This window comes from Dermochelys coriacea, chromosome 9, assembly GCF_009764565.3.
Source record: "Dermochelys coriacea isolate rDerCor1 chromosome 9, rDerCor1.pri.v4, whole genome shotgun sequence".
NCBI lineage: Eukaryota > Metazoa > Chordata > Testudines > Dermochelyidae > Dermochelys > Dermochelys coriacea.
Window position 1 is genome coordinate 15,258,473 of NC_050076.1, and position 23,985 is coordinate 15,282,457.

The following is a 23,985-nucleotide window of genomic DNA, read 5'->3' on the forward strand; positions in this document are numbered from 1 at the left end:
ATATATTGGTATCACTGTGTTGCTCAGGAGTGATGTAGTTATGGCGACCTTAATCCCCTGTATATGTCAGTAAGAGAGCTTCTCCTGCCAACATAGCAAATGCCTCTTGGGGAGGTGGATTAACTACACCAACAGGAGAGCTCTCTCCTGTTAGGTTCGAGTGTCTTCATTAAAGTGCTACACCAGTGCAGCTGCACCGATGCAGCATTTTAAGTGTAGACGTGCCCCTAAATATACGAGTTTTGTCAGTTATGACGCTTCCTTCCAAGCATGTCATATAATAAATATATAATATGCTTAAAAGAAGCTTGCACAATGTTACAGCTGACCAAACCCCAGTGTCTAGGTTAAGAGGAGTATGCTGGTTCGGAGAACAGCTTCTCCACTAACTGACTGAAAGAGAGACATTTCCATTATCCTTGGTTTTTGAGCATGTATCGGAGGTAACGATGGTCTCTTCCATACAACTGGAAATAAATCAGCTGGTTATTGTTCTCAGGACTTGAGGCTGCCTTTCTGCACTGTTGGTAACATGAGAGGAGAGGACATCCATTGGATTTTGACCATTTGGCAGGCTGACATAAAAGATGCACACTCGGTGATAAAAGGCTATTAGAAACACTCCTAATTCATCACCAGTGTGAATAAATGCATCTGAGTTGACCTAGCCAAACAGCTACCACAATAACTTATTTGACCACTAGCCTAATCATTGGGTAGCTAACACACAGTCTAAACTGGTAGAAATACAGTACTCCAATAAATACTGAATCATACAACGTTTACATTCCCTGCAGTCCTCTTGGCCCAGGCATTATGGCATATACCAGGGTTTAATTATCCTAATAACCCCATATGGCTTGCTGAGAAATTAGATTTTTCCCCTTTGTTACAGAAGGCAATTTTCAATTACACCAGATGGCAAGACAGTGAAGGTCTAAACTTTATGTCAAGAAATTGACTGGAACCTCAGAATTGTGTTGAGGCCTTATGTTGCTCAACCTGATCTCCAAGGTTGATTTTTATTTTATTTATTTATTTATTTTGGCTCCAACTGAAAGCCGTTTTGAAACAGAACACAATGTTTCAGCTCATCAGTCTACTCTATTGAGTCTGTCCTTTTGCTTAGAGAGTCTGGCCCAACAGAGAAATACAGGAAGCTGCAGTCATGTGAGGAAACACAAGCGGCCGTGCAATGGCATGCATGACTATGTAACCAAGAGGAGCTATTATGATTTGGTTTTCTCTGTGCACCTTTAACATTGAAGAGGGTGCAGATGCGCTGTGATTCAAGGTGGAGGATCTGGCAAAGTGAGACAGAAATTCTGCTTTTTCAAGGAGACTTCGGATTTGTGCCTAGCTTTGCTGTTATTTCCCCTCCCCCCCCATGAAAACTAATTTACACTGACCCCATGTGCTTCACAGCTGGTGTGTGGGGAAAAATAGCACAGTATCTTTGTATTTTCAAGAAGGCACGCCCTCCCCACCCCCTGCACACACATTTTCTCAGAGATGCTGGTTCCTGGGAATTCTCATCAATCTGGAAGATTGCAGGAGTACAGAATGAGAAATTCCAGGGCAGATATGTTGTTGGAATTCTTGTAAATGGAATTTTCCTCAAGTGCTGGAGTGGTTCAAGTGTTAGGAAACAAAAAGGAGCTTTGGCCTCATCCTCACATCTCAGATAACTACACAAAGGCCAACAGAAGTTGTTTTGTTCTCTGCACTGTTTTGTCTTATGATTGTAATCTATCCAGCACCACTATGGTTGTGGAGTCCATAAAAGTGCAGATTAGAAATCCAGGACATTGCCTGACTCCTTCAGAAGTTCAGGTAGGATAGTTTAGCAATAAATGTAACTATCCAGCCTGGTCAACTAGTAGGACTTCACATCAAATGTTATTTCAATGAAATGATAGTAAGTCTTCTGATGTTGTAGCACAGAGGTACAAAAATGGCCAATCCTTTGGCAAGCAATGGGCATATGCTCCCCTCTGTTAAGCATTGGAAAATAAAAAGCACAGAAATGCTGGGTGGAAAAATTAGGTATGTTATGGAGGACCCATCTGGAATGAAAAGTTTATTATGCTCTTCTTACCAAAAAGCCACTGGCATCCCCTCAACATATGTCCTTCAAGAAAAGGAATGTGTCAAGCAGGAGACAATGAGGAATCAGGGGAAAATCATCCTTTGTGGCATGTTTGCCTCCCTGAATGGTGTAAATGATGCCTGACAAAGCCAGAATTACTTCTGCCTTGATGAGGGTTGCTGTGGACAGTCTGAGAACTGTGGGGTTTAACTCAGGTTTCTCTTCAAACCTGAAACTTTCTGCAGGTATTGCCACCTGCTAATTCTTCATCTCCCTTCCAAAAATGGAATGCATGGAGGACTTCACCCTCAGCAAACCCATGTCCCTTTTCTACTAAGGTTGCTTCTTCTGTGCCTTTTATGTGTTGAGTGGAGGATATGGCCCTTTGTAACACCACTTGCACAATTTATGGAGAGGCATATTGATTATGTAATTGTTATGTGATAACTAATTGACAATAAATAGCATGGTGACAGCTTAAGGTAATGCAGTTAGTGGAATCAAAGGGAGGAAAAAATAACTATAGATGGGAAGAGAGGTTTGCTGATAAAACTGGAAAAGGGAGAGGAATTGAGACCAATGCTGATGATTTTTGGAAGGGAAAGGCCCTAAGATATCGTATACATCCCTCCAACCCCATGCCTCACTAATACCCCCTCCCTGCCCAAAGAAAAAGAATATACAAACTTTCTGGAGAATCCAAATGAGTGGCTTCTAATAACCTTTAGCAAATATACGGGGTACATTGCAATATACATAATTGATAAGCAATTATTTAATACAAGGCTATTCACTTGAGATGTTCAGAGACATCATAAGCTAGATGCGCTTTAAAAAAAACCTAGCATCCCACAATAGAATTCCCTTCTCTTATGCTGCATTTTGAATATTTCTTTATAATACAACTGCTTTATGAAAAACATTTTCAGTTAACATTCCCCACCTTTGAACTATATTTTATTTTCAGGGCCAATTACATATTTGTTATCCAATAGGGTTGATCCTGCCCTACACACTCCCATTGACTTTGAGGGTGACTAATGCCCATAGTGTGTACTATTTTGTAGGATTCATTCAAAAAGAAGCACCTAAAACAGCTTTTCTTTCTCCTTAGGAGAAACACAGTTCATGACTGAAAAGATTAAAGCAAAGTCCAACAGGTTTTATGCAGGCTGAGATAAATATCCTCATCCTAGAAATGACAGCAGTTGTAAAGATGTTAGTGAAATTTGGTAGTCAAGAAATTAGTACTTGTACAGTTGGGAAATCAGTCAGCAGTGGATTACATGAATAAGACAGGGAAAGCGGAATCTGTTCACGCATATTAGGACTAGCTCAAGCTCCTAAACTGCATGCTTTGAAATAAGGCCTTTCCAAATATCCTTTCATTTAGCAAGGAAGGAGAATGTTCTCCTTGTTCTTCTCCTTCATAGCTAATGAATTGAGAGCTGGCGGGCAGATTTATCTCTTGGTTTGCAATTCTAAGTGATTCACTACCGAATCCTATGTGCAAGAAGAGAAATGTTTAGCATGGAAGATGCATTCTCCTTTCCTGTCAGAAAAAAAGATACTATGTGTATGAGAAAGCCTTGTTGTAAAAACCCCTTCATTATGTTTAGACATGAAAGCAGCTTCATGATATTTTTTGGTCTGTGTGCTAAAAATGTCCTCAGCTGTCACAGACACTATATTCATAGCTAATTCTGTTAGGCTGTACTAAAAAAATCTAATTACACAACACCAAGTTGTGTCTCACAGAGGGAGAGGGAGAAACAGTTGTCTCACCAACAATGCTGTGATCCAAACCCCATCAAAGTCAGTGGGAGTCCTTCCATTGATATCAGCAGTTGTTGGATCAGCTGTAGTGAAGATTAAATTGGAAAAGTTTTCAAACTAATTTTCAGGTTACCATAGAAGACATCTTAGGCAGGCATCTTAGACAGTCTTCTGGGCAGGCATTCTCCAGCATGCACAAAGCACCATTCACAGATACAGCCAGTGGGGAGGTAATAGGGTATATGTCCTCCACCTTTTTAGCTCCAGATTTTTATTGTCCTGTTGATATCCCTCTCAGAGGGGCTGCAGGTGTCATGAATTTCTTTAAATGGTCCTCTCCTTACCACAATATATTTTTTTTTGTGGTGACACCTATACCACCACATTCTTACCATCATAGAGAGATTGCCAATGACAAGTAAGCTCACACTCTTTCTACCCTCCAGAAGATACCAGCAAAATTAACGCAGCCTCTGCTGAAGAAGGTATGTGCAAATAGATCACTACTAGGACAGCGTGAAACAAAAGGTCAGATTACTTGCAGCAGTTTTCATACATTTTATTATGAACTCAAACTTAGGCCCATTTTTCCCTGTGCTGTTTCTCCCAAATTGCCACATTTCATGGGGAAAATATTGCCAGTTTTGCACAGATCTAGTCATTTTATGGGCCTACCCAAACATTCCAGATAGCTTATTCGTTGGTTGAATATGAAAACTTTCAAAAACCATTGACACAAATTTTGAGAAGAACTCCAAATTTTGTATGCTGGGAGACACTGTTCCCTATCTTCAAAACAGCACCAAGAAGGAAACTTGTTCAGCACATTAAGATGGGTGTGAGGAAATGCACCACCATACTGTTTCCCCCCGAATGAAATTGCTAGAATCAACATGTAGCTAAACACACAAAATTCCAGACAATATGATGGGGTCTAGTCCTCGGTTGGTGTAAGGTTGAGTAGCTTCATTGATTTCAATAGATATGCTGATTTACACCAGCTGAGGATCCAGCCAATGGGACTGTCATTTTGTGGGGCAGGAACTGTCTTTTTGTTCTGTATTTGCATAGCACCTACCAGAATGGGGTCGTAGTATAAGTAAGGCTCCTAGGTGCTACAGAGAGACAAATAATAATTTATAATTATTGTAAGAGAGACTATATCATGGTGGACTCAAACAGTTCTAAGACTAGTGTGACGAGTATTGGGCTTTAGATAATGAGCTACCTGGAACATACAGGAAAGAAAGAAAAACAGCCCCAAGTTAAAACTAAATTGTATAATAATCAGAATTTGTCGGTCTCATCTATATACTGAATGTATAACTACTGAAAACAATGGAGCCATGCCATTTTACATCAGCTGAGGATCTGGTCCACTCTGTATAATATTATCTGGTACATTACTGCACATAAATTGTGTATAACAATGTTACACATAATAACACAATATGTTACACATATATTTGTATAATTATTGTATATCAGTGATGTGTGTACCTACTAGTGTATAACATTGCTGCATCTTACACCTATTTATACATCTCCTTGTGTAGGTGATGTCATATCAGCCCTACCTATCTGACTGTATAAATCAACATTGCACCCAACATTTACTTTTGTACACCTGGGCAATTACCTGTAAATACCTCTATCAATTAAAAATGTTAAAGCAAATGTTTGTGCAATAAGCTAGAAGTGCATTACATGCAGATGTAGACACCACATTTGTCAGCTGAGAGAAATCATGCAACTTCAACCCCGAAAGCACAACCCCATGCCACTTCAGTTAAAGAAATTACTATATTCTCTTCTAGGAAGTAGCTTTTAGCTTTACTATGCCTAGCCACCTGAGAGGGACATGATCACAAGCACTAAGCCAGTGAAATACATTTGTTTATTTCTATCTTTCATCTATAGAGACATCCCCTTGACTTTTTTTCTACAAAGGCTAACTAAACACAATGTGCTGGTAGGTAGCTAAGACGTTCCTCTTAATGTTAATCAGATTTTTAGAGCTAAATCCCCATTGCAGTTGGGAAGAGCTGCAAGAAAAAGATGTGCATCTCTGGAGAAAAGGAAGAGTGAGGCTGATGTTTTCCAGAGATCAATTTTTATACAGCAACTTGCCTTTCTTGCTGCATCTGGTGTTTTTGGAGTTGGGAAGTCAGGTCGAAGGAGAACTAAAGGTAGAAAACTATGGTCAAATACGTACACTTTAATTCATGTGCCCTGATAGCTCTGGTGGGAGAATACTGATGTCTGGTTTTCTTTTTTTTTCCCCTTGGAACTTGAAGAAAAGATAATAGGACAACCCCTGTATTATTTTTAAGGGAAGATGTCAAGATGAAAAAACGAAAATGTCAAAAAACAGGTTGATATACTGTATTACTTAAAAACTGTTTTGTTGAGAAAAACTGACCAAATGATTTAGGAAAGGCATTTACTGGATAGTCTTTGGATTACACTGCAGATGAAAAATAAATGAAAATCTATTTCATGTTTACTTTAGTCTAGTCACTTTAAGGGTGGGGGGAAGAGGTCAGGGGAAAGTCTGGCAAGAACACAAGTTTTAATCTTCAGACATACGTTTTTTATTTACAATGTTTCCAGTTAAAACTTCTTTTGCGTGTGAATTGAGAAACAGTTGTTTCAAAAAATTTTATTAAAATTCCTTTCTCCTTATGATGTTCCCCCAAAAAGCATATCAGTAAAATTTCAGTGGAAGCTTTGCACCTAGTGGTGAGTGATACTTCTGCACATGACACAAACACAGCTCTTCATGACCCTGTAGTACATCCACTAGGCCCATCTCCTTCACTGCTGGACCTTCCCCCTTCATTTTTCTTTCAGTGCCTGTCATTGTACAGAGTCCTCCTAAGTCTTTGGGTAGCTGGCCTGGTGTCATGTACGGTTCATGGCTGGAAATGAATATTGGAGCAGGGACTTGTTCTCAGTGTTCACAGCCTCGCAGATTCCCACATAGTTGGATGGACCTCCAGTCTACCCTCATTTTAAGGATGGGCTTCCTGGATTGTTGCTTTTCTTCTTGATCTCTATTTGTATCATTCATTTTCTTTTACATGACCCCCCTCTCACTCCTGACTTTGCTTATTTTTACCAAAAGTGGCTTCTCAGATCTGGAGATAGTATTTTTCAGGTCATGGGCCAGCTTTACCCATTTTTAGGTTCATCACATGACACGAATGATAATTATTCTACAAAAAAGCTGCTAAACTGTAGTGGTATTACTGTGTCAAACAGCTGTTCTATGTAAATCCACAGAACTGGGCATGCTTGGGAGTGTACACATCTCTGAAGACATAACAGCATTCAGCTGACCTATCAAATAATCAAAGGTAGTTTTTAGGTCTCCGCTTATAGCAAGTGAGTTAGATATTTGTCGTAGGTTTTAGAGAACACTATCATATTTTTTCAGTATAGAGTTTATAGATAGAAAGAAGGATAATATTATTATATTCTTAATATTAGGAATGAATCAGGATGAAAAAGGAGAGCTGAAATCTAATTCTTTGAGATTCTACTACAATGCTGTATTTATTATAAACCTATCAGAGTACATCCTGCTCTAAGACTTGTAGAAAACTTGTTGCTAACTACCAGGAAATTATTGATTTTTTTCATTGCTGTTGCTTAGCTGTGGTAGAGCCGATAACTTGAAAAAAAAATCGATGTTGCTATTATCAAGTGTTGACTACAGTTTATAACAGCAATAATCTTCTTTAAAATCTCTTCCTGCAGCACCAGTTATCATTCAGTTTGTTAAAGTGTTAATGCCTTAGGCATACTGATCATTAAATGTCAAAAATATTTGAAGTCCTTTGGGATTGCTTTCTGGCTAAACTCATTTTTGGTGTGCCTCAGAGTCTTTTGAACTTCCAAGTTCTCCAGCATTTGGTTGAAAAAATGTAGTATCTAATACAAAATCTGTCTATCGTTGGTAACAGTGGTCAACCTTTTAAAACGAAGTTCGCTCACCACAACTAAATTATAATTAACATTTCAAATGACTGAGGGGGGTTGGGTCCTGTATTCTAGATAAATCCTTGTACCGCCCTTATGACTGTAGTATTTAAGCCCTTTTTAGTAGTGAAATTGTGATGTCAGCAAAGCAGAAGTAGGATCCAGATTCATCTTGAATCTCTGTCCCCTGCTTACACCAAAATACATACTGCCTGTCTATTCTAATAGTATAGTGTATACTAGTTTTCCTTACACCTCTTATTGATGTAGGCCCCGCTTCTGCAATTGGATCCATGTGTGAGGATACCCGCATTCAGTGAAATCAGTGAGGCTGAGAAAGGTACAAGGATTTATCCATACAAATCCAACCTGAGTGGGATTATCCTTTGTTATAATTTTGGAAACACTCTCACTGGCTTTTAGGATTTTTTTAATTAGTTATGTGTGAATAATTCCTTAAAGATAATAATGTAAGATTGTCATCAAACCCAGAAATATAGATGACAGATAACAAAGGAAGTTCTACAATAGTATGTGGTATCTTTGCTGATGTTATACGCTAGCTAAATGCAGTATAACATGCGCACACCAGGAATTTAATAGCTGTTTCTATAACAATAGGCAAAGCTATAAATGAAATTGCATTTATGACACAGCTTTAATAGACATTTTAATAATGCCTGTTCATCCATCTTAGCTGTCAAGGGAAAAAAGTGATAATTCATTACTGGGTTTTGGGAGATAGATTTTGAATTGTGTATAGAAAGTGTGTACAACATGTGCCTTATTCAGATTTTGATATTAATGATCTTTTAATAGTGTAACAATTTGAGGTTTAACTTGAGCATCTCTTTTATATTTCAAAGGAGCATTATTCTGAACCCAGCCTATTTCCTGAATCATCTTCGTCAAGCTGCTGTATTTAGATGGTTGGAACGATATTCTGAAGCCGCAAGGTATGGTTGGCATTTGTGGATTTTCTACAACTAAAGTTTTCCCTACCGCTCCTTCATTCCAGCTCTCAGTACTACAGACAATTGGGGAAATTATTTCCTAAAGCTCATAAGTACTAGGGACATCATCATGTGTTCATGCTTCATTCTAGTGGTCCATGACTTTGTCAGAATCCCTTGATAGAATCAAAACTATATAATACTTAATGATTGCTCCTCCTTTCTACATTAAAGTGCTACTAGAGTTCCTGATACGGCACCATGAAAGTCCATGGCAACTTTGGTTTCAGTGAGCATAGGATCAAACCTATAGGAGAGATCTGATCCTGCTGCCCTTATTCACGAGTAGTCTCACTGAAGTCAATGGGACTGTTAACGTGAATAAGAACTGCTAGCAGGGGTAAAGTCTTGCAAGATTGAGCGTTACTTGTGTGTTTATACTGGGAAAATGTGTAGGTGTTGTGCAGCAGTGGTGCAGCTGCACTGGCACTACCAAATGGTGGAAACCGTAGTGTCAGCAGGGAGCAAATATTGTTACCACCTGACAGGTTTACATGAAAGAAGTTACCTTCCAGGAGGTGAGTGATGTTGCCTGGTGTAATGCAAGAGGTAACTATACACCTATGTTACTGCTTCTACTCAGCACTTATATAGAACCTTTCATTTGAGTAGCATAAAGTGTTTTACAAACCATTAGTGAATTAAGACAGAACAGGCGTGAATTAGGTAAGAGATATAGAACAGTCACTTTACTCACCGCTGAAATCAATCTCCTGTGGCATAGAACATGGCAGCTGTTTAACAATGAATGACAACCCTTACACAACAGTTTAGTATGGGAAGGGAAGAATACTTTATCCAATCAAAACTTCAGAGAGAATTTAGGGAGGTCGCTTGTAATTATCTCTGGTGAACTTTGCCCAGGAGCTGTGATTAACACTCTATAAACCTTGTCATGGGATCTTGAACCTCAAGTGATCTGTATCTTGGTTTTACATCTCATTCTAAAGAAAGTACCTCCAACAACACAATGCTCACTAACATCTTGCTGGGGTATTGGGTCAGTATTGATTCAGAGAAAATTGCCACCTATTGAATCACCAACACTCAAGGTTCAGTGATTTTACACAGTTTTAAAGGTTATAGCAGGAGACAACATTATTCCATGACTGGCAAGTAAGCCTGATTAAAGCGTGTATTTTCAGATCCGTTAATTCTCTGTTATCCCACCAACAGGCAAGAGGGTTTTACTTGAAACCAGGTAGAAGAATGTATTTTTCACTTCCAGGAGTTGATATTTTCATTTTCTACGCATTACTTTCTAGAAAAGATCTCAGGTTTCAGAGTAGCAGCCGGGTTAGTCTGTATTCGCAAAAAGAAAAGGAGTACTTGTGGCACCTTAGAGACTAACAAATTTATTAGAGCATAAGCTTTCGTGAGCTACAGCTCACTTCATCGGATGCATTTGGTGGAAAAAACAGAGGAGAGATTTATATACACACACACAGAGAACATGAAACAATGGGTTTATCATACACACTGTAAGGAGAGTGATCACTTAAGATAAGCCATCACCAACAGCAGGGGGGGGAAGGAGGAAAACCTTTCATGGTGACAAGCAGGTAGGCTAATTCCAGCAGTTAACAAGAATATCAGAGGAACAGTGGGGGGTGGGGTGGGAGGGAGAAATACCATGGGGAAATAGTTTTACTTTGTGTAATGACTCATCCATTCCCAGTCTCTATTCAAGCCTAAGTTAATTGTATCCAGTTTGCAAATTAATTCCAATTCAGCAGTCTCTCGTTGGAGTCTGTTTTTGAAGCTTTTTTGTTGAAGTATAGCCACTCTTAGGTCTGTGATCGAGTGACCAGAGAGATTGAAGTGTTCTCCAACTGCTTTTTGAATGTTATAATTCTTGACGTCTGATTTGTGTCCATTCATTCTTTTACGTAGAGACTGTCCAGTTTGGCCAATGTACATGGCAGAGGGGCATTGCTGGCACATGATGGCATATATCACATTGGTAGATGCGCAGGTGAACGAGCCTCTGATAGTGTGGCTGATGTGATTAGGCCCTATGATGGTATCCCCTGAATAGATATGTGGACAGAGTTGGCAACGGGCTTTGTTGCAAGGATAGGTTCCTGGGTTAGTGGTTCTGTTGTGTGGTGTGTGGTTGCTGGTGAGTATTTGCTTCAGATTGGGGGGCTGTCTGTAAGCAAGGACTGGTCTGTCTCCCAAGATCTGAGAGAGCGATGGCTCGTCCTTCAGGATAGGTTGTAGATCCTTGATGATGCGTTGGAGAGGTTTTAGTTGGGGGCTGAAGGTGATGGCTAGTGGCGTTCTGTTGTTTTCTTTGTTGGGCCTGTCCTGTAGTAGGTGACTTCTGGGTACTCTTCTGGCTCTGTCAATCTGTTTCTTCACTTCAGCAGGTGGGTATTGTAGTTGTAGGAATGCATGATAGAGATCTTGTAGGTGTTTGTCTCTGTCTGAGGGGTTGGAGCAAATGCAGTTATATCGTAGCGCTTGGCTGTAGACAATGGATCGAGTGGTATGATCTGGATGAAAGCTAGAGGCATGTAGGTAGGAATAGCGGTCAGTAGGTTTCCGATATAGGGTGGTGTTTATGTGACCATCGCTTATTAGCACCGTAGTGTCCAGGAAGTGGATCTCTTGTGTGGACTGGTCCAGGCTGAGGTTGATGGTGGGATGGAAATTGTTGAAACCAACGAGAGACTGCTGAATTGGAATTAATTTGCAAACTGGATACAATTAACTTAGGCTTGAATAGAGACTGGGAATGGATGAGTCATTACACAAAGTAAAACTATTTCCCCATGGTATTTCTCCCTCCCACCCCACCCCCCACTGTTCCTCTGATATTCTTGTTAACTGCTGGAATTAGCCTACCTGCTTGTCACCATGAAAGGTTTTCCTCCTCCCCCCCCCTGCTGTTGGTGATGGCTTATCTTAAGTGATCACTCTCCTTACAGTGTGTATGATAAACCCATTGTTTCATGTTCTCTGTGTGTGTGTATATAAATCTCTCCTCTGTTTTTTCCACCAAATGCATCCGATGAAGTGAGCTGTAGCTCACGAAAGCTTATGCTCTAATAAATTTGTTAGTCTCTAAGGTGCCACAAGTACTCCTTTTCTTTTTAGAAAAGATCTGAGAGCATAATGTGATCCAAGAAGAAAATGAGGTGCTCAGATATCTAGTAACAAAAAAAAGGTGGGTGGTGTTGCCGCAGATAAGTAATCATTCAACAGGAGTACTGCATCAGCAAGCAGGAAGGAACTGTGTCAGCTTTTTTTCATGTGAGGGAGCTTTCATGGAACTAGTTGTTTTAAAATGAGATTATTATGTATTTTGCAAAGGAGGAGAACATTTTGACAGATGGAGACCAAGTGGATCCAAATAAGTGACAGTAATATTGTGAGTTTAGCTTAGTTTAACATAGTATTGTAATAACTGTGTGGAGTTTTTGTTCCAGCCTTGTGTTAAACTAAGCTAAGCAGCAGCATCTCTTTGGAGTCAGTGGTATCAGTCTGACCCTGTTAACAGTGTAGAATGCAATCTGTTACAAATAGACTGCAGTATGCAGGTGTTTAGCTGCAGTTTCTAAAAGTCTAAATATGCTTTTGTTAGCATGAGCTGTCATTTATCTTTGCCTGCTCTATATATGTGAATGAGGTTAGTGTGTTTCCTTGTGTGATTTTTTTTCTCTCTTAGTTATTATTATACATACCCAGAACATTGTTATAGGCTATGAACAATTGTTTTTGGTGGAGGTAACATATATGTATACAGCAAATGGGCAGGAATAACTCAGCCCACCTGGCAGGTTGTGGGTGCCCAAGATAGAGAACTATTGATATCTTTGAGGATATAACAGGCTAAATTCCCTGAAGCAAATTCTGTTCTCTGTTCCAAATTGAGAGATGATGTGTCAACTGATGTATGTTAGACCCCACTGTATTCAGTTAGACTCCTTCATACTTACTTACACCTATTCTCTCCATATGTAAGAAGACTGGACTGCTTTAAGTTACACGCTGACAGGGCCAGCTCCAGCTTTTTTGCCGCCCCAAGCAACGAAGGAAAAAAAAACCCCAAGCCTGGCTGAGCTGCCGCTGAAGTGCCGCCGAAGACCCGGTCGTGTCGCCACGATGACGGAAAGAGTGCCGCCTCTTTCTATTGCCCGCCCCAGGTACCTGCTTCCTTCGCTGGTGCCTGGAGCCGGCCCTGCACACTGAATAGCCAGACGGTACAAGTTAAAGTAGGGTGAGAGGTCTTGTAATTTTTACTGCCTTCTGGCTCCTCAGTGTAACTGACACCAGCTCAGGCTGCCTCAGACATTGGTAGAATGGATATAAGTATGTATGTGGCACCCTGAATGCCAGGGAGTCAAAATCAGTGTGAGCAGTTGAATGTGTACCACTGCCTGAATTTGGCTCCATGTGTCTAAATGACTCCTGTATGTGACTCTAATAGGGTTGCCAATTTTGGTTTGATGTATTCCTGGAGGCATCATCACATGACATAATCTTTACTTAAAGATTAATCTCTAATTCCTGGAGACACCAGGACAATCCTGCAGGGTTGGCAACCCAAGACTCTAACAGGCTGCACTTCATGAACTGTATGGTGTTGTATAGTAATCCCAAAAAGAAAAGGAGTACTTGTGGCACCTTAGAGACTAACAAATTTATTTGAGCATAAGCTTTCGTGAGCTACAGCTCACTTCATCGGAGTGAAGCTCCGTGTAGCTCACAAAATCATCGTGTAGCTCACGAAAGCTTATGCTCAAATAAATTTGTTAGTCTCTAAGGTGCCACAAGTACTCCTTTTCTTTTTGCGAATACAGACTAACATGGCTGCTACTCTGAAACCTGTCATTATGCAAGTAATCCCAAAGGCACTGCTTGAGGGATCAGAGCTTTGAAAAATGAGCAGTTCTAGAAGATGGTAGCCACTGACTTTAAGACATATAGTACTAAATATTTTAGTAAAAATGTTTCTCTTCCAAAGTCATCTCTGAAATTTGGAGAAATGGATTAGAGGGTGGGGAGGAACTTGGAGTCTGACAGGAAACTTTCTGGATTGCCTGTAAGTAAGAGAGAGCATCTAGGGAAGTTAATGAGGGCAGTACAAAGGGAGTTGTCATTAAACTCTCCCATTGAGGGATGTGGTAAGGCAGTAGTAATAGAGAATGCATTTCCTGCAGAAATAAATGGGCAAACCAGGGGGCATAGATATGAAAGCTATCATTCTTCCCTACCTTGCTAATATATGTTAGTATGAACTAACCTCTTCAGCTGGAGCAGGCTTGAGCCTGAGTAATACAAAGTGAAAATCTGCAATGCATAAAAACAGTCAGGCTCCATATTGGGTTTTAAACCTGAAGTTCAAAGTCCAGAAGCGTATTTTTCCTTCTTACAATAAAACCATTTCACTGTCATCTTTTTGCTGCTCAGAATGCTGTACTGCCTAGTTTAACTGCATCATGTTCTGTGAGGCACTTAGAAAAGGAGTACTTGTGGCACCTTAGAGACTAACAAATTTATTTGCGCATAAGCTTTCGTATGCATCCGATGAAGTGAGCTGTAGCTCACGAAAGCTTATGCTCAAATAAATTTGTTAGTCTCTAAGGTGCTACAAATACTCCTTTTCTTTTTGCGAATACAGACTAACATGGCTACTACTCTGAAACCTGTGAGGCACTTACGATAGCACTTTTTGTAACCAGCTAGAACACTAGCAACTTGGAACTAGCTGTATAAAAACAGAGGAAAGTGGATCAAAGCACAGACTCATTCTCCCTATGCCAGAACAGCTCATATTCACCCGTGACTTCATCCAGGATAGTGCTAAGCAGTGCTGAAGGAGAAAGAAGTTTTAGGATCTTAATAGCCACAGTATGGATGACTCAGCTGTTTACTGCTTCTTTTTAAAACGGCATTAGATAGTCCCATCAGCTCTATAGCAAACCAGATTTGATAGTTCTGAAACTCAGTATTTTGTCTATTACAGGATCTCTCTCTCTCTCTCTCTCTCTCTCTCTGCATGAATCTAGTTCTTGGTCATATTTTATCCAAAGCTTCCAAATTTGTACAGTGGGGTAGGGGTGGATAAATGGTTCTGACTTATCACTTAAAAGGCATGTGTTTGAACAGTTTAATGTTCCTAAGAAGTTTACTCATTCAGAAGTTTAGTCATTCTGTTCTTAGGAACAGTATAACTTTAAATTTCACTAGGGTGCTATCACATAAATATTGATCCTGTATTCTTCTCCAAAGCCATTAATTGACTTCCCTCTACACTCACCTGTTTCATGGGCTACTTCCTGTTAAAAAAAATAATAAATCCTACACACTGTTTTTTGCTTTTCAAGAAATGGAAGACAGTCTATTTATCTTTCTACTGATTTTCTTTCAGTTTACAAAAAACAAAGCAAAAACCATTTCTATAAAAATCTGTTGTCATGGAAACCAACTTTGTTCTGGTTACACTAATGAAAGTCCCGTTGGGGCCGCATGGTTTGCGCAATGTTAACAGATCTTGTAGCGAAGGTTATTTTTATACTAGTATCTCAGGCCCTGTGAATTTCTTGGGGTCAAGACAGAGAGAATGAACTTAAGGTAGTATCCTGTGCAGTGCTTGTTCAGTAAGCCAGAAAATCATTGCAGCAGAGGAAGATGTAGCCAGTGAAAGCATCTTCGTATCAGCTACCCAGATACATCCAGTGAAGCAAGAATCCTTATGTTGGGCTGGCTCAACACTGAAGTCTTTTGGGGTGCCATTTACTACTGATGATTTCAGGAACGAAGTGCTCAGAGACAAGGAAATTATTTTGCATTTGCTATTCATGATGGCATAAATGCCAGTACCAACTCTACTGTAAACAGCATGCATGTGTGATGGCTGCCCTCCTGGATGACACACTAGGGATTGAATCTGGGACTTCCAGAACTAAAAACACAAACTGTTACAGCTTGAGCTAAAAAGCCAAGGCTGTGTAACTAGGGGCTGTTTCAATTCCTATCCTCTGTAGACTGGCACAGAGAAGGGACCTTAACCCATGTTCACTAATGGGTTATATAAGGATGGTGCACAAGGCATGCAAGTATTATTTAGAAGTTTTAATGTATGGACTAGGCAAAGAAAACACCTAGTGAAGGACACTCATGACTATTCTATGCACGCATTATCTTTGCATTTCTGCCCAGTGGAAGTGCTTGCCATATTTTGGACCAGCCACATCCCTTTTGACTGAAATCACATACTCTGCTGCCTTAATAATGTCTTCTTGTCTTAGAAACTCATACCTAACAGCATACTCTTGTGCATGGGTGGGATCTCATTTGAATGCCCATATTGCATGCCGACTTTGCCCTCCTTGCTACATCCTTGTATAGATAAAATAAAGGAAGAGTCTAACCCACCTTATCCCACGTTATTTTGCTCATTTTCCCTCCTCCTTGTTTCCTTCCTTGTTTCTTACTGTAGTGCAGCTTGATGAAAACATTTCTTGTTAGTTACAGTCACTGACTTCCTTCCCAGAACCAGGAGGCAGGGAGACCTCTGCTGGCTAGAATGACAATTTGTGATGTCAGATTTTTCAGTATTGAAGGAAGAAAATGAATCTGGGGGGTTTTCTGCAAAGAAGGAATGGAGAGTTTCCACTATGTGTGTACTCTTTCCCCAGAGAAATATTACAAAAGAGCACTTCATAAATTGCAGCTAAGAAAAAGGCTTTGACATTTAACAGTATCAGTCAAAGCCCAACGGAAAGTCCATGCAGCTTATTATTTAATTTGACACCAGTATATGTTGTCAGTCTGTAGCCAAAAAAACCTAGCTGTTATTTCTATGCTCTACTCATTATTATTTTATCACTCTCAAATGTTTGAGTGTCAAACAATAGTTCATTCAGCTGAAGCAGTGTCAAAAACAGAAGGTAGCTTTAGTTACTAATATTTTTCACTAAAAGTAAACCGCATTATTGATAGTATGGGATTTGTCTTTATAGAGGGGACATTGAGTGTATCAGAAAAGGGAATACAGCCAAACTGAGGAAGTATCAGTTATGACTTACAGTGAGTATAGATACTGTTATTCTAAAAGTTATATCAGCTACCTGTTTTTAAGCCATTCATCCCAGTTACTCCATTTTTTCTCAAACAGTTCAGCTGTTAACCTAAACACGCAGTATGGCTTTCCATGCTTCTTGAGATTTGCATGACACTGATCTATGCAAACCACTACTTGTTTTATATTGTGTCACAGAGCATCTGAGATCTTGCTGTGCATAATGACCTGTTTTAAGAAGTGCCTCCTGTCATTTCTTTCCTTTAAATTTTGTCCTTTCCAAGTACATCTTCTCTGCTTTTTACTCTACATTTGCAAGGTCTTTGTTTACTTATATAGTAGTTGCCATTTAAAAAGGTAGCATTTTTGTAACTAATTATATTAATCTCAATACAACATAGGAAAATATTGCTACTTACTACCAAAAGACAGGTTCTTTTAAAAAGGCAACCACTGCACAATAAGAACTACTGACCTGGTGGTTAGTACTCTTTTATTGCCCCGCTGCAGACTTATTTTTGTTTCCTAGTAATGGTCTCTCACTGCCTAAGCCATCTGGGACTCAGAGTACAACAGAACAGCACGCTCAGCTCTTGAGTGCTTTGTGTTGCTTCTCCATATGATAAAGGTTCACTATTGGTAGGTTCCCTGGGAGTTCTATTCACTCCTCTGCATCCAGTAAGATATTAGCTACGTCATGAGCCACAGGGCTCCTTTTGCTGCATTTGGTAGCTATTTCCATATCCGTGTATACACAATCATCAGACCCTGATTGTGCTAATTTCACACCTCTCTCCTGTATTCAAAATTCTGTAGAAACCAAATTTTGTTTATCTGAAACTCTGATTATCTGGTGGTTTCAGATATTTCCAGAGACCTTAAAACAATCAGAGTTTCCCTTTATTCATGATCTGGGACAGATGTTTAAAACTGAACTATTATTTCTTTGTTCACGCTCCGAGTTAGCTAATTAGGTAAAAAAGGATCTGCCTCCAACCCTATTCCAATTATATATATATATATATATATATATATATATATATATATATACATATATATTCTTTCTGTTTATAACCTCCAGAAAACGTAAGCTGTACCATACCAGAAGAGGATAGTGGTTCACCTAGTCTGATACCTTGCCTCTGAGGGGCGGTATCAGGATTTTGGAAAGGAAGGTTATGAAATCAGAGTAACATTAACACCAGAAAGACATGGGTTTGTGTATTAGAGACAATCTTGTAGAGCTATTAAAATTGCAGAAGAAGTATAATTATATTTTCCATTTGAAGATTGAGACCCAGCCAACCGACAGTACAATGGGGCCCTAATTTGGACCTTTAGACACTATTATAGAATCATTCAAACCATAGAAATATAGAACTGGAAAGGACCTTGATAGGTCATTTAGTCCAGTCCCCTGCACTGAGGCAGGACTCAGTATTATATAGACCATCCCTGATAAGTGTTTGTCTAACCTGTTCTTAAAAATCTTCAATGACAGAGATTCCACAACCTCCCTAGGTAATTTGTTCCAGTGTTTAACTACCCTTACAATTAAGAAGTTTTTCCTAATGTCTAACCTAAATCTCCCTTGCTGCAATTTAAGTCCATTGCTTCTTGTCCTGTCCTCAGTGGTTAAGGAGAACAATTTATCACCCTCCTCTTTATAACAACTTTTTACATTCTTAAAGACTATTCTCCTGTTTCCCCTCAATTTTCTCATCACCCCACTAAACACGTTTTTTTCAATCTTTCCTTAGAGGTCATGTTTTCTAGACCTTTAATAATTTTTGTTGCTCTCCTCTGGACTTTCTCCAATTGGGGCACATCTTTCCCAAAGTGTGGTGCCCAGACCTGCACACAACAATACTCCAGTTGAGGCCTTATCAGTGCTGAGGAGAGTGGAAGAATTACTTCTTGTGCCTCACATACAACACTTTTGCTAATACTGCCCACAATTATGTTTACTTTTTTTTTGCAACAGTATTACCTTTTTTACTCATATTTAATTTGTGATCCACTATAACCCCCAGATCCTTTTCTGCAGTATTTGTTCCTAGACAATCATTTCCCATTTTGTATTTGTGCAGTTAGTCATTCCTTCCTAAGTGGAGTACTTGCATTTGTCCTATTGAATTTCATCCTATTTATTTCAGACAGTTTGTCAAGATGATTTTGAATTCTAATCCTGTTCTCCAAAGCTCTTGCAACTCCTCCTAGTTTGGTATCATCCACAAACTTTATAAGTGTACTCTCTATGCCATTATCCAAATCATTTATTAAGGTATTGAATAGAACCAGATCTAGGGCAGATCCTTGCCAGGCCTCACTCGATATATCATTCCAGCTTGGTTGTGAACCATTTATAAACTACTCTCTTAGTATGCTTTACCAACCAGTTGGGCACCCACCTTATAGTAGGTTCCTCAAAGCTATATTTCCCTAGTTTGTTTATGAGAAGGTCATGTGAGACAGTATCAAAAGCCTTACTTATGTCAAGATATATCAAGTCTACTGCTTCCTCCCTATCCACAAGGTTTGCTACCTTGTCAAAGAAGGATAGTAGGTTGGTCTGACATGATTTGTTCTTGACTGTTACTTATTACCTTATTTTCTTCTAGGTGCTTACAAATTGTTTGTTTGGTTATCTAACTCATTTATACTGATGTTCACTATGTTAGTCATTCAATCACTGATCATTTTTTTTGATGAAAATTGGAACAAAAAGGGCATTTAACACTTCGGCCATTGCTGCATTTTCTATTATTGTTTTTCCCTCCTCATTAAGTAGTGGACTTACCCTATCCTTGATCTTCTTCTTGCTTTTCAAGGACTTGTAAAATGTTTTCTTGTTACCTTTAATGTCCGTAGCTCGTTTAATCTTGCTTTTTGCCTTGGTCTTTCTAATTTGGTCCCCTTGTGCTTGCGTTATTTTTTTGTATATATTCATCCTTTGTAATTTGACCTCGCTGCCACTTTTTGTATGACTCTTTTTTTGAGTTTCAGGTTGTCAAAGATCTCCTGGTTAAAGCAAGGTTGTCTCTCACCATACATCTTAACTTTTGTATGCATTGGGATAGTTTTCTCTTGTGCCCCTATTAATGTTTTTTTTTAAACTGCAAACTTTCTTGAACTCTCGTTTTCCCTTAGACTTGCTTCCCATGGGATCTTGCCTATCAGTTCTCTGAGCTTGTTAAAGTCTGCCTTCTTGAAGTCCATTGTCTTTCTTCTGTTGTTTTCCCTCCTACCATTCCTTAGAAGCATGAACTCTATAATTTCATGATCACTTTCACCCAAGCTGCCTTTCACTTTCAAATTCTCAACCAGTTCCTCCCTGTTTGTCAGAATCAAATCTAGCACAGCATCTCCCCTAGTTGCTTTTTCCACCTTCTGTAATAAAATGTTGTCTCTGATGCATTCCAAGAACTTGTTGGATAATCTGTGCCCTGCTGTGTTATTTTCCCAGTGGATGCCTGGGCAGTTGAAATACCCCATCACCACCAAGTCCTATGATTTGGATGGTTTTGTTAGTTGTTCAAAAAAATCATCATCCACCTCTTCTTCCTGTTTAGATGGTCTATAGGAGACACCTACCATGATATCACCCTTGTTTTTTTACCCCTTTTATCCATACCCAGAGACTTTCAACAGGTCTGCATCCCACTTCTATCTCAACCTCAATGCAAGTGTATACATCTTTGATATACAAAGCAACACCTCCTCCCTTTTTTCCCTGCCTGTCCTTCCATAGTAAGCTGTACCTTCTATGCCAATAATCCAGTCCTGTGAATTATCCCACCAAGTTTTGTTGATGTCAATTATGTTGTAATTGTGATTATGCACTAATATTTCTAGTTTTTCCTGCTAATTCCTCATACTTCTTGCATTAGTATACAGAAATCTAAGATGTTCATTAGATTTCCCCTCTATATTCCCGCTTGTCTCTCCTTTGTCCCTGATGTGATTGCCCATATTTCCCGCAGATTCTGACCTGTCATCTAGCTCTCCATGTTTTGGATGAGTTTTATCTCTTGCCTGTTGAACTTCATTTAAAGCCCACCTTACTGGGTCAGTCAGTCTGTATCTGAAGATACTCTGCCCCTTCCTTGATAGGTGGACCCCATCTCTGCTCAGCAGTTCTTCTTCTTGGAACAGCATCCCATTGTGGAGGAAGCTAAAGCCCTCCTGGTGACATCATCCGCATAGCCATGCATTCACCTCCAAGATGTGTCTGTCTCTGCTTGGGCCTACCCTTGATCAGAAGGATCATGAGAACACCACCTGAGCCCCCAACTCCTTCATCTTCACTCCCAGGGCACTGTAATCACTTCTGATCTGCTTGCAGTATCATTAGTCCCCACATGGATAAGCAGCATGTAGTCAGATGATCCTAGGCAATCTTTTTGTAATCTCTCATGTATGGGCCCCAGCAGGCAGCACACCTCCTGGGATACCAGGTCAGGCCAGCAGATGGATACCTCCTTCTCCCTTAGAAGGGAGTCACCAACCACCACCACCCGTCGTCTCCTCTTGGGAGTGGTGGCAGCGATCCTTCCAGCCTTGGGGGGTCAGGAGCAGCGAAAGCTTCCTAAATGTGGGGGGCTTCCCGCTCCCCCCATGCCACTCCTTTTCCCCCGAACTCCTGCTCTCGCACCACTCCTTCTCCCTGAGCCCCACCCTCACAGCACCCCTTTTCCCTGAGGCCATGCCCCCACATTCCCCTCTTGCCCCAAGCCCCTCACCCCCTGTTCACTCTTCTATTCTCCCTCCTCCCTGTCACTTGCCCTTACAACCAGTAAAAACTGGTGGAGCCATGGTCCCCAGGTTCCCCCTGTTCTAGCATACCTGTTGGGGGTACATGCCTTCTCCTCCTCCACCGTTGGGGAAGATTCCTCATCCTATTTCTCATGTTATTGTAATAGTTCTAGTAATAATAGATGCTCTGGGCCAGTGGAGATCACTGAGTACACCTCAGGTGGGGAGCAAAACTTACTTTCTGCCACTTATCTGCCTTCTCCACCTTCTCCCAATCCTGGCAGTTCAGGCCAGTTCAACACCTGGAACAATTTAGAATAGCCTGAGGGCTGCTCTAACTTGCACAGAGTTGTGATGGCCCCCTGTGGGCTTTTGCACCAACAAGGCCACGCTCCCTACTGCTCCTGACATTTCTCTACATTAGAGGACCATAGGGGATGGCACAGAGGTGTCCACATCTCAAGAGGAGAATCCCGCCACACCTGGAAAATCCTCATCTGATCTTTAAGGCATCCTTAAGTCCTCTCTTAGTTGCCAAAGTGGCACCAAGAGGACTTTAGCAGGTCTGAAGATCTGACTGTGAGTCTTACTATTGCCAGAATTTATGAAAGGAAATGATTTTCCAGTAATAATGGTAGGGTTTTTTTTGTCCTTTTTAGAAATCTAACACTTTGGTGCATTCCATACAATTGTGCATGTTTATCATAATTACACCTTCCAGTTCTCATCACAGACCCCTCATGCTGTTCTGGCCATGTGCTTTCTATTAGAATCAGCAATACTCATGTATCTACAACTTTCTTTGATTCTTTTAATATGTATTCTTTAAGATTAAGACAGACTTCAGGGTCTGTTGTAGTGTTCTTCAGTTCTATATAAATATCTTATTGTTTTACACCACCAAGTGGCCAGATTGAGCAGATATAGCAAGAATTTTTGAATCTAACCTTACTACCTTAACACAATCTGGGTTTGGCTTTGTTGTGGTGGCCCTTAATAGGGCACAGGTGTTTAACTAGTGACTGCTTTCAAAACTTCATTTGGATATAACAAAAGACCTCTCATTTTGGAAGAGCCACTTAAATGTCAAGCAGATTCTTGAACAATTGCCTCTGCAATGTCCCATTCTTGGATGCATGTGCCATTAGCACCTTAACCATCCTGAAAGCAGTGACCATTGGGGTTGTGTGCATACCCCCTTGTGGCAGTGCTCAAAGTGCAAGTACATGAGAAGCTGCAACCTCAGTAGCTCTCATTTCCTTTACTATTCATGTGAGGGGCTTCAGAACCAGCAACTCCTCTCCCTATTCTCTGACAGGCTTTAGGTGAGTTGTCAGGGGTTTGTGGAGTTGGTTGTAAGTTTTGGTAAGCAGTGCTTAGTTTAGTCCAAGCTTGACACCAGTACTGACTTCAGACTGGATTGCAAAGGGTAGCACTACATCAGAGCAGATCGCGGCAAGGACAGGAAAAAGCTATGTGCCACCATGCCAATCCACATGGCCTCCTAATTGTTCCTTTCTTCGTGGGCAAATAGCTGAAGGAAGAATTTGTGACACATTTCTCATTGGGGCAACAAAAGAAATTCTTGAGAGAGTGAGGGAAAAGACTAATTTCTAATGGGTAAAGAAGGGTAGTCTCTGTGGTGCATTGCTAAAAATAGAGGGGTAAGAATGGAAACTGCCTGACAATGTCTTGGTGGTCATTGCTGGTCCTGCTATTAAACTTAGTACCTTCCATCTGAGTTCTCAAACATTTTAGCTATTAAGGAATTAAGCCCCCAATACTCCTATAACGCAAGAAGTGTTATTTAATTTACAGATGAAGAAGCAAAGACAGAGACTAAGGCCAATGTTTTCAAATGAAGCCACTAACTTTGGGTTTGGGAATGATATTTCAGCAGTGCTAAGCCCCTAGTACTGCCTCTGACTTCAGCTGGAGTTGTGGGTGTGCAGCTCCTCTGAAATTCAGGCCATATTTGAGGTGTCTCAAGCTGGGCACCACGCTTTTGAAATTTGGGTCTGATTTACTCAGTGTCATCCAAGGAAACTATGGTAGAGCTGGGAACAGAACCCAGATCCTAATTCCCAGTCCAATTGCTTTAACCAGAAAACCTAAAAAAAAAAAACCCTTTGAAGACAAGAGGTTGCTTTCCATGTAGGACAGTTCACTGGTAAAGCCTATTTATTTGAATTGGCTTTCTAATAAACTGCCAGCAACTACTTGTTCTCTTTCAGTCCAGATTATCCATGCACATTTGGTGCCACCTGAGCAATATGAGTAATGAGGAGTGTTGATAGCCTTAGAAACTACAAGTTTGTACAGGTCTGTATTTTATA

The 23,985-nt window shown here is 40.2% G+C and overlaps 1 protein-coding gene across 1 annotated transcript in view; it reads left to right on the forward strand.

Moving 5' to 3' along the window:
* Positions 1 to 23,985, forward strand: part of SPATA16 (spermatogenesis associated 16) — a 113,289-nt gene that overhangs the window by 25,013 nt on the left and 64,291 nt on the right. The window contains exon 3 of the mRNA XM_038416418.2: positions 8,716 to 8,805. Within this exon, the coding sequence (XP_038272346.1) occupies positions 8,716 to 8,805 (90 nt within the window). The remainder of the gene's footprint in view (positions 1 to 8,715; positions 8,806 to 23,985) is intronic.